This window comes from Scophthalmus maximus, chromosome 19 (assembly GCF_022379125.1).
Source record: "Scophthalmus maximus strain ysfricsl-2021 chromosome 19, ASM2237912v1, whole genome shotgun sequence".
In the NCBI taxonomy this organism is placed as follows: Eukaryota; Metazoa; Chordata; class Actinopteri; order Pleuronectiformes; family Scophthalmidae; genus Scophthalmus; species Scophthalmus maximus.
Genome location: NC_061533.1, coordinates 4,751,886 through 4,766,418, shown reverse-complemented (window position 1 = coordinate 4,766,418; position 14,533 = coordinate 4,751,886). Strand labels below are relative to the sequence as shown.

The 14,533-nt window shown below is 44.3% G+C and overlaps 1 protein-coding gene across 1 annotated transcript in view; it reads right to left on the bottom strand.

The window, feature by feature from the left end:
- nos1 (nitric oxide synthase 1 (neuronal)) overlaps window positions 1-11,244 on the bottom strand; it is a 38,161-nt gene extending 26,917 nt beyond the window's left edge. Inside the window, exons 1-4 of the mRNA XM_035640440.2 lie at window positions 10,972-11,244; window positions 7,259-8,043; window positions 4,441-4,537; window positions 267-404 (exon numbers count right to left, since the gene is read on the bottom strand). Coding sequence (XP_035496333.2) covers window positions 267-404; window positions 4,441-4,537; window positions 7,259-7,983 — 960 coding nt within the window. The 5' untranslated portion in view covers window positions 7,984-8,043; window positions 10,972-11,244. The remainder of the gene's footprint in view (window positions 1-266; window positions 405-4,440; window positions 4,538-7,258; window positions 8,044-10,971) is intronic.
- Between the last annotated feature and the right edge of the window lie 3,289 nt (window positions 11,245-14,533).

Sequence of the window (14,533 nt, the reverse complement as noted above, 5' to 3'; positions counted from 1 at the left end):
AGTTTTTGATTAGAATATGTTTTTTTTGTTGCCTTACATTACAGTTGCATCCTGCTTTTCTAATAGCCTGGTGTCAAAAGTTTTAAATCTCCAATTTAGAAAAGCGTGTCCGGAAAATAATAGAAACTCTGTCTGCATTCAACACTGGAACAGAACTTCTGACCATTACAGGATGACTTTAATCTTGACATCATAATCCTTTCCAAGATGGCCGCGCATTCAATCATTGCAATCTTTAATTGGAATGATTTTGCCAAACGCCTTACCTTGCTGGTGCCGTGGTGGAGTGTGTCGCTGTAGACCGTGCCCGTCTCCCAGTTCTTGATCTTAATGAAGCGGGGGCATTTGGAGGGACTGCCATTCATCAGCGACTTGGTAGGTGAGGCCCTGTCCTGTTCTGGAGGCTGGAGAGGACACGCAGACAGGTATGAATGAATCATTTCTTCATGACTTTGTACTACAGTACATTACATCTGCCTAATACATTCTGACCTCTGAGACACCCTTTTTTATGAAATCCGGGTAAGTTGTTTATGAATGGGGAGTCATACTGCGCCAAGCGGAAAAAATGACACAGCCCTCCCACTGTGGGAAGTGTATCTGAGTGCAGAAGTTGAACATTGATTCGCAAGGTTTAAGAGAGGAATACCATGAATAATATCTGAAGGCATTTTTTAAACAGGACTCTTACAGTCTTAAAGTCTTTTGCACTTGGCACTTTTCTATATTGCACCTTTTATTATTATTGCACCCCAATAACTTACGTCAAAACTTGAATACTCTGGGACTGTGATTATCTTTGATAATGTATATGTCCACTGTCTGTCTGCATATGTGGTTTCAATTTGTTGTTGTCCTTGCAATCCTATATGTTGTGTGTTATATATTACTGCACATTTGGAGTATGGGGAAACACAATTTTAATCCTCTGTGTGACGACTGTTGCATTGTTTTGATTAATAATAAAGTTCACTTTGACTTTGACTTTGACACAGAATCCGTTTATTTTCTCCTGCTCTTCCCTTTTCTGCTTCATTTCCCACACCAGGATAAAGGCAATCAGCAGTGAACAGCATGGTGGATGGCAACCTGCCACTTCTGCCTCAATGGGTTTTCCAATACTGTAGCTATTGACTGATGAATACCTGCAATTTAACCCCAAAGCTAACTGTACTCGTTCTGCACAAAGAGGCAGAGAGTGATTGCCAAAGATCAAGAGTAATCAATCCAAAACCTTGGAAGCGCTGCCATCATCTGGCGCTGCATTTGTCAATCACACAGTGGAGCCGATCGTGCACAACAGTGACACAATCATCATGCTCGCCGGGGAAATGACTACCAACAATGTCGGACCCGTTGAGTCTCATTGTCGTTTTTGTGTCCTCTCACACAGCCCAGAGAAACGAGGAGGCTTGAATTGAATTTGACTTTGCACACACTGAGAGTTAAGAGCTTAGTCCCTGTGTGTTCATGCTAAAACAGCAGTAAACCCCACTGCGCGGCTCAGATATGGCACATTGTCATCACCGAGGCTGTGGGACGGGGAAATAAAGATCATTGTACCGTAAAGTGAGTGTCAGTCGAACAGACTAGGACAGTCAGATGCAGAGAGAAAAAGGCCTGTTGGCGTATAAAAATAGAAAACAAAAGCAGAGCAGTTGTGTATTTTTTGAATATTAGGACTTGTCGCTCACTGACCGGAAGCTATAGCCTTGGCATTTCTATTAAAGAAAGTCATTTCTATTAATGTTACACGCAGTTTTCCCGGCAAACCCATTACTATGAACAACTTGTAAACGTCAGTGTGTACTCTCGTAAATTTTAAATGTCGTGTCACTGAGGAATAATCTTTTGGTTTGCTGCCCCTGCAAAAATGTCTTAAAGACATTTCTTGAATGCGAGAGATCAGTTAATTAATCACCACTTAAATTAGCCAAATTACATTTGAGGTAGACATGACGGGCAACAGAGTCGTAGAGATAAAGGGCGGCCGTCGTGTGTCCTATGCGATTGTCCACTGAAAGTTCAATTGACCTTTTGCTAAACATGAATGTGATGTGGCCTTGCAGTTTGGGGGCAGAGTGTGGGAGGAATTGAGTCGTCCGTCTTAGTTTACAGTCTATGGTACCAAAAGTCATGTAGCTTGCGTTAGCTTAATTAGCATGTTTGCTTTTGTCTAACCTCCATCTTAAATTTTTTTTGTATGAATTTTTTGAGAGGTAAATTTGCTGTTGTTGGTATTTCAGCTTTATGTGCATTGTGACGGCAAAAAGCTTGACAGGTAAAGCAGCGGTAGTGTGACCTAGCAAAACAACACTAGCTAGGGCATAGCTAGTCTGGCACCCAGATGAATTCTGGGAGCTCATTTCAGTTTTGCTCTGCCAGAATACGGTCTCCATTGGGAAGTGATGTCCCTCCAGCAGAAAACTTGCCGGTCCAATCACAACCGATTATCTGTAAATGGGCGGGGCTCATACAACGACGCGGACAGGAAGCGATTTTGTAAACAACCGAGGCTGCCGCCAGTGAACGAGCCTTTGACTAGATACCCAATACTTTCATATTTCTCCCCTAAAAACAGCAACACTGGTTCACAGACGTCGTGGAATCATCATCACAGGCGTCTCCTCTCTGCTCTCGTCCGTTGAAATTGTTTGCGTCAAATATTCAAATATGTATTAGTCTGGGACCCCTCGGTTCCTTTTCGATTACCAAAAGAGGGGTCAAATTTTAAATGAGCTCCCAGAATTGCATTTCCAGACAAATGTAAGTCCACTCTGTTTTAATGGCATGTCTAATTCTGTACTTAATAATACATATTCCCTCCGTAACATGTATATCGCTGAGGGAATTGTTTGAATCCCATCATGCGTCAATCACAAGGCCTCAGTGTCAATAAGGTGCGACTGAAACAGAATGGAGGAGCTGTGGAGCGAAAAAATTGAGATAATTGAAGCTAATCTGATGACAGTTAATTTTACAGTGGAGCATAATCACCGCAGTCGCTCTGGTAAATGCAGTTATGGCAGTCAGAGTTTTCCCATATACCCGTTAATTAAAACTTCTCATGAGAAATGAAGGAAGATGTGCGCGAGACGGGAGGTAAATGGGAAGAAAGACAACAGAGAAAATGAGACCGACAGTCTGAGAAATGGAAAGACATGTTATCAGTTAAATATTCATATGGTTTAGTCATGTTTTTAAGTTAATATATGGTTTGACAATTGGCAGATTATTCAGTGATGATTAAGCTTTACTGTGTAAAGAAGAAAAAAAAGGAGCCACAGAGGCATATTCTCCGCTTTTAATGGATCATTAAAGGTTTTTTTCTCCATAACTCAATAGCTGGTGGAATTTGACAGAACATTGTGCCACCTTTCCTCTTCAACACGCTTATTAAACATTAAATTATGCAGGAGCAGAAGCTCATGCTGGAGGCACAAGGACAATCCTTCGCCAGAGAACTCATTTGCAGGCCGTTGACGAGTCACTTTAAATCCTCAGATTTAACGGTAGAAAAAATTTGACTGAATTTTCTGAAACCGTTTTACTCATGCTTTTCAAAAAAACTAAATTTGAATTAGCGTCCCATTTGAGTGTATTGAATTGAATATTTAGCAGTGAGCCGTCAGCGTCATCAACGTCTAGCGGAAAATGCCTGCAGGGGAACTTCCTGCTGCATGAGTCAGTGCATATGCTGGACACTGATTTTACTTCTCAAACATACCTTCTTTGACGTGTGAAAGACGTCACGCATGCACATCCTCTCTGAATGTCCCCGCTCCCCCATCTTTCCCAAACCCACACACTCTCACAAGCATGCACACATTAACGCTCTCTCCTATGCCGGTCTGGGGGGCTGGATCATTTCAAGAGGGGCCACATTTGATGGCGCGGGATGGAACAGCAGCTGCACGCATTCATTAGGGCCTCCAGGAAACATCCGGTCCCATTGATGGGGACTCGAGCGGCGTCACATATACGCGGACCATGTGCAGATTACGACACTATCCCTCGTCACAGACACTCAGACCTGTGACCAGACCCTTCTGTGGACAAGCCATAAGCTGGATTTAATGCCGCACCAGCTTGCCACAGGAAGGATTTAATGCCAAGGTGATGGGATCTCAAGCAAGGGCTTCATTACTGTGTGCAAAGAAGCACCACGGATGTGCGTGCTCGGCTTTCTGAAAGCATGGAATGGGCCAAATAGTGTGGATTAATGCACAGGGCTAGAGAGCGAGGCGGGCAAAAGCAGTCATGGATGCACATGCATTATACAGCTACAGAGAGTCACTTAGCAAGCCTGCCCTATGATCTCTTACAAAAACATACAAAAAGGACCTCTGAGGAAAGTAGAGGTTCACAATCTTATTCCTAAACATTTATCTTCCTCGCCTTAGAGCACTTCAAGGGGTTGAGCATTCGTCTCGTTTTTACCTTGTCAGTGTTGTTGAACACCACCGGCATGTTTTCCAGCATTCTGTCGTTATCTGGCGCCAGCTGGGGAGATGTGCCATTTCCCACGCCAAGGTCCCTGGAAGTCAGAAACAATTCTCTGTCAGGTGTGTGAGCTCACACCTGGTGCAAAAAAACCGCATCTTTCGTTTCGCTTTGACATCGCGGCCAAACCATGCACACAATGCCCACAAATGCAAACAGACAAAGATAGTAAACAAGCCCCATTCCTTCCTTCCTTCGCAAATGAACAAAACAGACTTTTACACCTTCCAAAAAGGCTGTTAAATCAGAAATCCCTGCACAATTTCCCCTATGTGGATAGCTCTGCATGCCCACACATAGGTGTTTTCTCTGTTCTGGACACAGTGGGTGGGTGGACAGAGCCTGGCTGTCATCTATCAGGCTTTCTTTTATCAAACCATTAGCACCTGTTGCTGTGCTGCAGAGGGACAACTTTCGCCTATGTGCGTCAGCTGCACTTTTCGAAAAAGTGGGAGGCATTTTCTGGAAGCTCACAGTTCAGGAGTTGTGACCGTTTTGCTGAAATTTCAAAATGGACAAGGCCACGGGGGTTTGTTGTTTGTTGGATGATAAGTTAGTATATCCTGATTATAGTTCCTCAATTTAAGTTCGCAGGGCCTTTTGAATGCGGACAGTAGCGTTATCGTCCATTCCTAGCAGTGGGTTGGAAAACAAACCTTGTGAGTGACAAAGGGGATTTGAGACGCAAATAGAAAAAGGTATATTGACATAGCGGCCTATGATTTCAATCATTAGATTCCAGACTTAAATTGTTTAGTTTCTCTGCTATTTTTATTTTATTTTTTATTTTATTTTTACAGTGCACAGGACAATAAAAGGTGAGTTAAGATTACAAACTTTGAATATGAAAATGCACCTTTTACGATACAAACAGCTCCTATTCACCCCCCCTAAAAAAGTATGTATATATGTATATATACATACATACACACACACATATAGACATCCATACAGTGAGACATCTCACTCTGAGCTGTAACTGTTCCATCCTGTGAGACTGAAGGGGGAGGGGAGATCCCTGTGCTGCCGATGTGGCAAACCACACAAGACATGAATAAACTCATCGGCGTGTGACTTCAAGTTTGCCTTCCTCCAATTGGAAACGCCCACAGACACAAACACATCTTCTGCCGTCTTTCACACTAGCCTCCCCCCCCACACACACACACAACACACACACACACACACACACACACACACAAATACATATTCCTCATGAGCACGCGTCCGTGCTAATTGTAAATCCTTACATTCCCGCCTCCCCTTCGCACTCGCTGTCACACTGAATCTCTTTATTGCCACAGTGTGTAAGCGCACACTTCGTCCCCTGCAAATCGGAGGTGGAGTTCAAACATGCAGAAGCAACGACATAAGTTGCACGTGTCATTCGTCGTTAGGTCCGACTGACTCCGCTCCGCAAAGAAGCTATCGGTTATATTATGTGCCATTTCCGTTCCAGGCAAATTGTCATCTGGATATCACGTCAGAGATGTTATTGCACAAATGTACTCGGAGATACAAATTTTTTTATTATTGGATATTCTCGTCACAGTAGCCTCTCTCATTGGCTTCTATTTAGAAGCCTTCTTCCAAAAAGAGAAACACAAAGTTAAGTTAACCGACTTCTCCCTGCCGCTGACCACATTTTAGCATGATTTTACATCATCTACAGCCTTAAAAAAAATCTATTTCTGACTTCACTGTCCCTGCTATGAGGTTTTTTGGTGGGTCTTTTTTTCCGTAGAGCACATGCGTCTTGAGAAAGCAGTGAATCACACACAGTGTTTATGAAAGAGGAGGGGGAGGTTGTGCTAGAGTGGTCAAGCATGAGATATTGATTCAAAGGGACTGGAGCCTCAATTTGATTTCAATTGGTCGTGGGAGTACAATAGCAGATAACTGAGACGCCAATATCGACGGTGCACTGCTGCATTTAGACAGAGAGCTGGAGACAGAATATTGGCTCTGGAAAAACTTGTGCAAAGTGAACATTTAAAACCAATTTAAACCAATCTTACTTTTTCGGTTTTTTTTAAATAAAGGAGAGGTGTTGAATATACATTATAGTTGCCAGTTTCACAATTCTCAACCACCTAGTTGCTGAAACCAGACCTTCATAACAAAAAAATACAAGACGTTCCATTTTAAGCATTGGAGAATTGTCCAAAGACGAGTGCATTGTTTTTTCGAAGGAGTTTAATTGAAGGGATTTGTTTGTGCTCGCTCATTGTGGGACCTGTCGGGGTTTCCCTCTTCAACATCATTAAGGTCTCGAGCTCACGATGTAAAGTGGCCTTGAGATAATGGACGTTGTCCTTTTAGCACCGTGCAAAATAAAACTGAATTGATTCAGACCTGCAGTACATGAAGCAGTTATTCCGGTCGCTTAAGAACAGTCGCCTGAAACGATCATGACAGGTGTCGCAAGCGACGTCACCTTAATTGAGCTTTGCTGGACAGACCTGCAGCGTGCAGACAGTAATTACTTGGCTCGGTGTGCTTTAACTTGTACACTGAGTCAAATGAAGTGAATGAGACCCTGAATGAGGGAGTCTGGAACCGCTGTTTTAACGCAGCCGGAAATCGTACTGCAGTGTGGCAAATTCTTTAGAAACCCTATGGCACAAGCTCTCGTATCAGAGTTCTTAACCTAAATCCGGATTCTCACTCTACCTGGGCTCCAATTGCAACCTGTGCAGTGGAAGCAAATGAGCATGAAGACACTTTGACTAAGGGATCAATAATCACAAATTACCAGGCCACTTGGATCTCGGCGTCCCTTCTCCCCGCGTTCCTCTGGCCTTCTCCATTGATCTCCTTTTTGCTGTTTTTGATGAGGCGCAGCACTGGCTCGATCTCCTTCAGCAGCTCGTTGTTCTCCTCCAGCCCGTTGCACAGGAGCGCTCTGCGGCCCCCGTCCCTCATCAGCAGGGGGTCCTGGGCCTGTATGCCTCCCCTCTGCAGGAGGGAGTGGGTGATGGACGGAGAGGACAGGTTCTCTATGGCCCTGAGCTGGGGCTCCTTGTTGGCCTGCTGCTGCTGCTCCCCGGGGCTGAAAGGACTGAGGGGGGAGCAGTGCTCGTAGGACTTTGAGGCCGGGAAGGTGGGCCGCGTGACCCTCACTGTGCGCTGGCGGCCGTCTCCGCACAGGGTGGTCTCCAGGTGGGTGGTGAAGCCCTCGGGCCCGCGGAGGATGAGAACGGCGTGGCTCTCGGGCGACACGTTCTTCAGCGTCTCCAGGGCCCGCTCGTAGGAGAGGTCCACCAGCGGCTTGTTGTTGACGGCCAGGACGATGTCGCCCACCTGCACCAGGCCGCACTCCTCGGCCGCGCCGCCGCGGATGAGGTCCGACACGATGACGGGCGGCTTGGATATCCTCTGCTTGACCAGAAACCCCAGACCGCCGACCTTCCTCTTGAAGAGGCGCACCGAGATGATGTTGGGCTGCAGCTGGCACACGGTGGGCTCCGACTCCTGCATGTTGCCTGTGTGCGTGTGTCTGCTTCCTTTGTGAGTATCTGTGCGTTCTCAGGGAGGTTTCTGAAAAGCAACAGAGAGAGAAAGAGAAAAACCGAGGCTCTATTAGTTTTGGACGCAATCACCTTGACACAGTGCGTCAAAGAGGATATGTATAAGTCATTAAAGCAGAGTGTATGCAGAAGGTAATAGATGGATCACAGATCCTTTAGTCCTGTTGTGCTACGGATGGAGGAAAAAAAATCTGTTATACGGCTGATCAGAAATACTTTGTACCTTTGTGATTCTCTACATGTTCATTACAGGGACATAACTATATCGGTGTGTCACATTTCAAAGGCAAACAAAGAAATTTAAAAAAAAACCTGTTTTGTGTTGCTTCTTGTGCTCTCCTAAACTCCAGAGGAAAATATTGTACTTTTAACTCTTCATGCTACATTTATTTAACATAATTACAACTAGGGATGCACCGATACCAAATTTTTCAGACCAAGTACAAGTACATACATTTAGCTACTTGCCGATACCGAAAAGAAGAAATATACCTTTAAAATTTGTGGAGTCCCGGCTTTTTAATGTGCTGTACAAGCTTTTTTTTAGTTTTTTGTAGTTTGCATTGCTACAAATTGCTGATGATGCGCCTCCTCCGCTTAATGCCTCCGACCCGCTGAACTGTCTGGAGTACACTATGTTGCCGTGGTGGTATCTGGTGCTGTAGTAATCGCAGTAGTTTTATGAGTACAAGTACATGAGGACAGCATCGGACCTGATGGTGCATCCCTAATTACAACCCAGCAGTAGTAAACAGGTTAATGCACCCACAGCCTAATACCATTGACAGGGGGGCATTCTAAATAATAGATCATTTCACTTTTGCTATGTAAGGTCTATTTTTCTGGTTAGAACGCATAACATTGAACACAATGCAGTATTTTTCCACCACTGCTAATCTATACAATGGAGCCGACACACTGATCGTTGCTTGTCATGTTTCCTTCGAGGGTTCACTCATCCATCACTCCCGCGTCTCAGCCTCGTTTGTACAATCAAAGTGAACTTTTGAGACAGAGATTATGAGAAAAAGGCACTCGCCTAACTAAATCCCTAGTCCCCATTATTTCGCCCTGCGCGTCCATTGTCGCCGCACTTGAAATGAACTTTATGCGAACAAACCCCCAAAACAAAGACGCGCTCCTCCCACGCATCAGTTAAATTCCTCCTTCCCGCAGTTGATGCAAAGCAACAACAAGCATATCTGAAATCGACACATCTACTGTAGCAGCGTGGGTGGCCTGAACACCGTGTCCAAAAAAAAAAAAAAAAGGCACCGTGCGCGTAAAATACGCAGTCGGTATTGGAGGACAGGGACGCGCCTCACAACACGGGGAGAGAATTCAGCACCAAGGTCAGCGCTCCACCACGACGACAGATCCCTGCTCCTCCGACTGCAACAGTTCGACAGATGCTTTCTGAACTCGTCCCTTCAGTCACGGATCAGACGGAGTGCCCAGGAGCTCTTCCGGAGCCCATGTCCAAAGTGAGATTGCAAAGGCACGCACGCGCACGCACGCACGCACACAGACACCCACCCCCACACACACACACACACACACAAAGTCTTTGAGTTCAACCTGCAGTTTAATTTCGCATCCACTGGACACTTTGCATAACAGTGAGACAGGTCAGCGAGACGCAGCTGAACTGCCCCTGGGGGCTCGGGGGAATAACTTAAACGCGCCCCTTTAATCCTGCACTCTTTGTAGCTGCACCACATATATATATATATATATATATATATATATATATATATATATATATATATATATATCGAGATGAGAAATGATCAATAAGTGATGTGAATATTAATGGCAATATGCCCTGGATATGACGGGTTCCTTTAACATTTTGCCATGAATATTAACTACAACGCCATCAAAGCCTTAACCATCGCTTACACAACAGTTCTCACCTGCTCCATAGAACGATTCACTGATATCCATATCTGTTATTCACTAAAGGTCGTTTTCTACTGTCATATCTACTAGATTACATTTAAAACATTGACTGGGTATTTTGTCTGGTAGGGGGCCCCTGTTTTATCCAAACCGTTTGGTCTTACACAGTCAAGCATCTAATCCGTGTGCCCCGTCCTTGGGGGTGAACACACACGCACGTATTGCATATGATGTGGGGGGGTGACAACGTGAGGGTAAAACAGACCGGATTGGGCATCAAACGAACACATAGGAACGAGCAGGAGGCTTTAGTTGTGCCTGCATGGTGTCGCCATCACCCATCAGGCGACAGGCAACAAGAAAACCAGACACATTTTGAGGTCAGGTTTCACATCATCACCACGACAAAAAAAAACATCCACAATTACAATAACTTCTGACCGTCAGAAGGAAAATTAAAAAAACCCAATGCGTTCTCATTGATTTCTGTTGTCAAGAGAAGTTCAGACACAAACAAATATGCAGCTGCAGGATTGCGCGTTGCTAAGAGAAATACAGTTACCGGGTAGGTTCATACCAAAATGCAAAAAAAAATACAGAATTCCGACATTATTTCAATGTATGTCTCGACACGAAGATCATTTGAGACTAAACATGCAGGAACAAATGAAGCCTGCTCTGGTCCCAATGTTTGCCACAGGCATCATCAGTGCAATCGGCAAAAAAAAATTTGCACAAGATGTTCCCATCGAGCACCAAACCACTGGGTATTTTGTCAGAGGCAACAAGTTCTGGAGACACTTTTTTTCCTTTCTTCTCTCATTGATAAAAAAAACCCCAAAACAAAACACACCAATATCTCTATGAGGCCACTATGGTTCGGAGGAATGCTCCATCCATCTTCCATCTCCATAGCTGCTCTACGTCCTCATCCACCAGCGGAATGCGCACACCCAATTTAACCCACAGAAACAGGAGGAGGAAATAAAAAAAGAGAGAGAAGAAAAAGAAAGAAATAAGACGGACACGAACTCACCCCCTGAGAACCGGGTTCGCGGTCGCGACGACCTGCTGCGGTGGAACTTTTTTTTTGGATAAAACTCCTGCGCTCCCGCGTCTCCTCCTCCTCGGCAGCGGCTGCACAGCACAGCTCTCCTCTAGCACTCTTCTCGCACTCTTCTCTTTCTCTCTGCCTCTCTTTCTCTCTGCCTCTCTCTCTCTCATCCAAAATTAAAAAGACAACGTCTCCCCAAGTCGCAGCGACGCGCTCTGCCCCTCTAGAGACGAGGCATGCTTGTTGTGCCTTCTCCGCGCGCCGGGGCGCCTTATAAATACTGCGCGATGGGAGACACGCTGTGACGAGCTGGAGGGGGGGGGGGGAGGGGGGGGCTACATCGTCATCATCACTCTGCATGCAGCCCCCCCTCTCTCATGCACACACACTCCTCCAGCAGCAGCAGCGGGCCCTCGGATGGAGGGAGAGGAGGAGGAGGAGAAGACGAGGTGTGTCTCTGCTGCGTTAAGGGGTGTCTGGTCGTGCGTCTTCTCCAACTCGCAGCAAAGTCGTCGAGAGAGAAGAAGATCCGAGCACGGATCTGCAGCGGAGACAAAAAGAGCTAATGCAGCCTTGTTTTTGTTGTTTTTGTTTTGTCAAAAAACTCCCTCTTCGATTTCATTGTACAAGCCAAGGAAAACTAGCCCTGGCGTCATTTTTACGCATGAGAATCCACTTCTTTCCTGTGCTCGTACGTGAGCAACAGGAGACGCAGAGATGTGCAAAACAAATGTAAGCAAACTTGCAGACATTTTTTATTGTTATTATTTAAATCATCTTATCAAAAGAAACCCCATTTAGATTAAAATCATTTTTCAAAAGCCCCAAGCAAAAAGGTATAAATAGTTTAAAGATGAAACCGATAAAACAAAGACAGTTCCTCAAAAGGTTTTTGGAAAGTTTTTTTTTTGTTTTTTCTTTTACAATTACGACCTCGGTTGACTCCTTTCCAATAATCAGGGGAGTCAAATAGAAAGGGGAAGAATCATGAAGCAATAAGTCATCTAGCAAGGTGTTTTGCCATGAGTACTGCAGGGAACGAGTAATGGGGAAGTACAAGGATGAAAATAGACAAACAACTTGTAATAAGAACCAGCAACGAGAGAGAGAGAGAGAGAGAGAGAGAGAGAGAGAGAGAGAGAGAGAGAGAGAGAGAGAGAGAGAGAGAGAGAGAGAGAGAGAGAGAGAGAGAGAGAGAGAGAGAGAGAGAGAGAGAGAGAGAGAGAGAGAGAGAGAGAGAGAGAGAGAGAGAGACTTTCATGATGAGTATGACTCAGGTTGAAGTCCTAAAAGCTTCACAGTTCATAAAATCAGAAGGTTTTTACCTCTTTAGTCAAATCCTTATAATAAAACCACAGTTTCAGACCATGTTATGAATTTGTCCGTAGGTTCGTGTGACGGAGTGGGTGAGAATCTGCCTTTACAGGTCGTCTAACACATCATCGTAGTGTTTCTCCACATGTGCTCCATTTTGCCATCACTTAGCATCGCTAACGTAGCATCGCTAACGTAGCATCGCTTTCGCTCACTATCCCCGGGGTTCGTTTGCGTCAGCATTGCGTCACAATTCACATCACGGCGCCCAAGTAAGTTAAAGCAAACACACACAAGCCATGAGTCCAGTTTCATCATCTTTATTAAGCTGCAGGTTTGGAGATTGTTCAATTGTTGCTTTCCCTCTTCATACTTACAATTGTTTGTTCCTTTGTTCAGAGCCACCATAGCATGCCTCCTGTTTGAAAGAGGCCCCGCCCACAAGTTTCCCGTTTTTTATGGTGTTGGTGATGTCATCGCTGACGTCATGGGTGAAACCAACTGGAAGGGGGTTTCTTTTGAGTGAGAATGTTTCTTTTCATGTTTTTTTTTTTTTTTTTTTAATATAACGTGTTGAGATACGAATCGTTCGTTTTGTGGATTAGTGATGTATCGAGCTCGGGAACGGGAGTTAAATAACAGGTAGTGTTTCCTGGTGTTGAGGTCGCCGTATGTGTCACCCCTCAGTGAATCCTGGTATGTGCTGAGGTAGTGAGGGCGTTAATTGAACATCCTATATATTCAGTTGGAGGCCTCGCTGCTCGAGGAGGGAAGAAACACGTTTGTGAACCTGTTTATGAAACAGAATCACGCCCTGCGGGTGTTTATTTATTTATTTTTTTATATATATATTTTTTTAAAGATCTGAAGAATTTCTGAACACTTCCTGCCTTAAATGTTCCGAAGACTCCAGCGTTTCTCCTCTCGGGACTGCCACAGGTTTGATTTGTCATTTGAAAGCTCAATGTAACCAAAAAAATACTAACAAATGAGACTTTAAGATTAACACTAACCTCCTGTACAGTAGTCGAGCATCCACTTCACTCACACGTGTACGATAAATCAGATCTCCCTCAACCCCATTCATGAATTATTTATTCTTTTTCCTTTTCTTTTTTTTACACTCTCCATTTTGCATAATCCGATGATTCCCTCTTTTCACTTGTTGCTTACTGGGAGAAGTTTTGACTCGTGTTCAGACTACTGAAAGAGAAAGGCAGCAGTTGTCTCATAAAACATTTTATAAAAATGATAATCTCATAAGAATCTATAGTGTATTCTTTCAACTTTTTTTTATACCAATTTTAAAAGACAAAACCTTCCAGTTGCCATCACATTCAGTTTCTCTTCATCATAATAGCACCTTGGAACTTTTCCGTTTTTGAAATACTATATGATTGCATATTCTTTGCGACATATACACTGTAGAATTCTCTTATCTAAAAGATAGTAAATGCATTTCTCTCTGATGTGCCATATGCAGCCGTCTCCAGTATCGGAGATAATCGAGCAGTATTGGAATCAATGGCTCAGTCCAACTGAGAACTCATTTCAAAGTAAAAGTTGAAATGTCTATGATTTGCTTCATAGCACGCTGATGGCATGAGATTGAATATTTTGTGGTCAACTGAAAAGTATCGGTCTCTGTTAGATTAGTTTACTTGCACCCACAGACAAATATAACGTGAAATATCACATATGACATATGAGGGAAACGTGCCATTTCTGTATTGTGATCTGATCTTTGTCCCCTTAGTGGAAACTTGAGTCGCATTTAGGCCTCGTTTCATACACGGCCTGATTGATTGGCAAGAATATTTATTTTCCATACAGAAACTTTTCTCACCTTAGACAAGCGCAGAAATGAATGTCCGGCCTTTCCACGTACAAGTGTGCATGTTTTGGCCCTTATGAAATGGAGAGAGCGAGGGCATTGGGTGTCATGTTCACCGGACACATGCAGCTTTGTCCGTTTCAGGAATCAAACACGCGACTTAGTGCCTGTGTATCGCCTGTGACCTCGCTCTTGACGTCATCACAGTGGAAAATTGTCCAAACCCTCCGGCTCACTTTGGTTCCCGATTGATGACAAACGACGTCACTTCAGACACTGCGGCCCTGTTTTTTCTTGTCCTCTTCTTCTTCCCAAGTTTCTCCCCCAGTATGGGGAAAAAAAAAACATACTTACCTCAAATTTATCAGAACAGGCCGAAAGGGATGTCGGCGGACA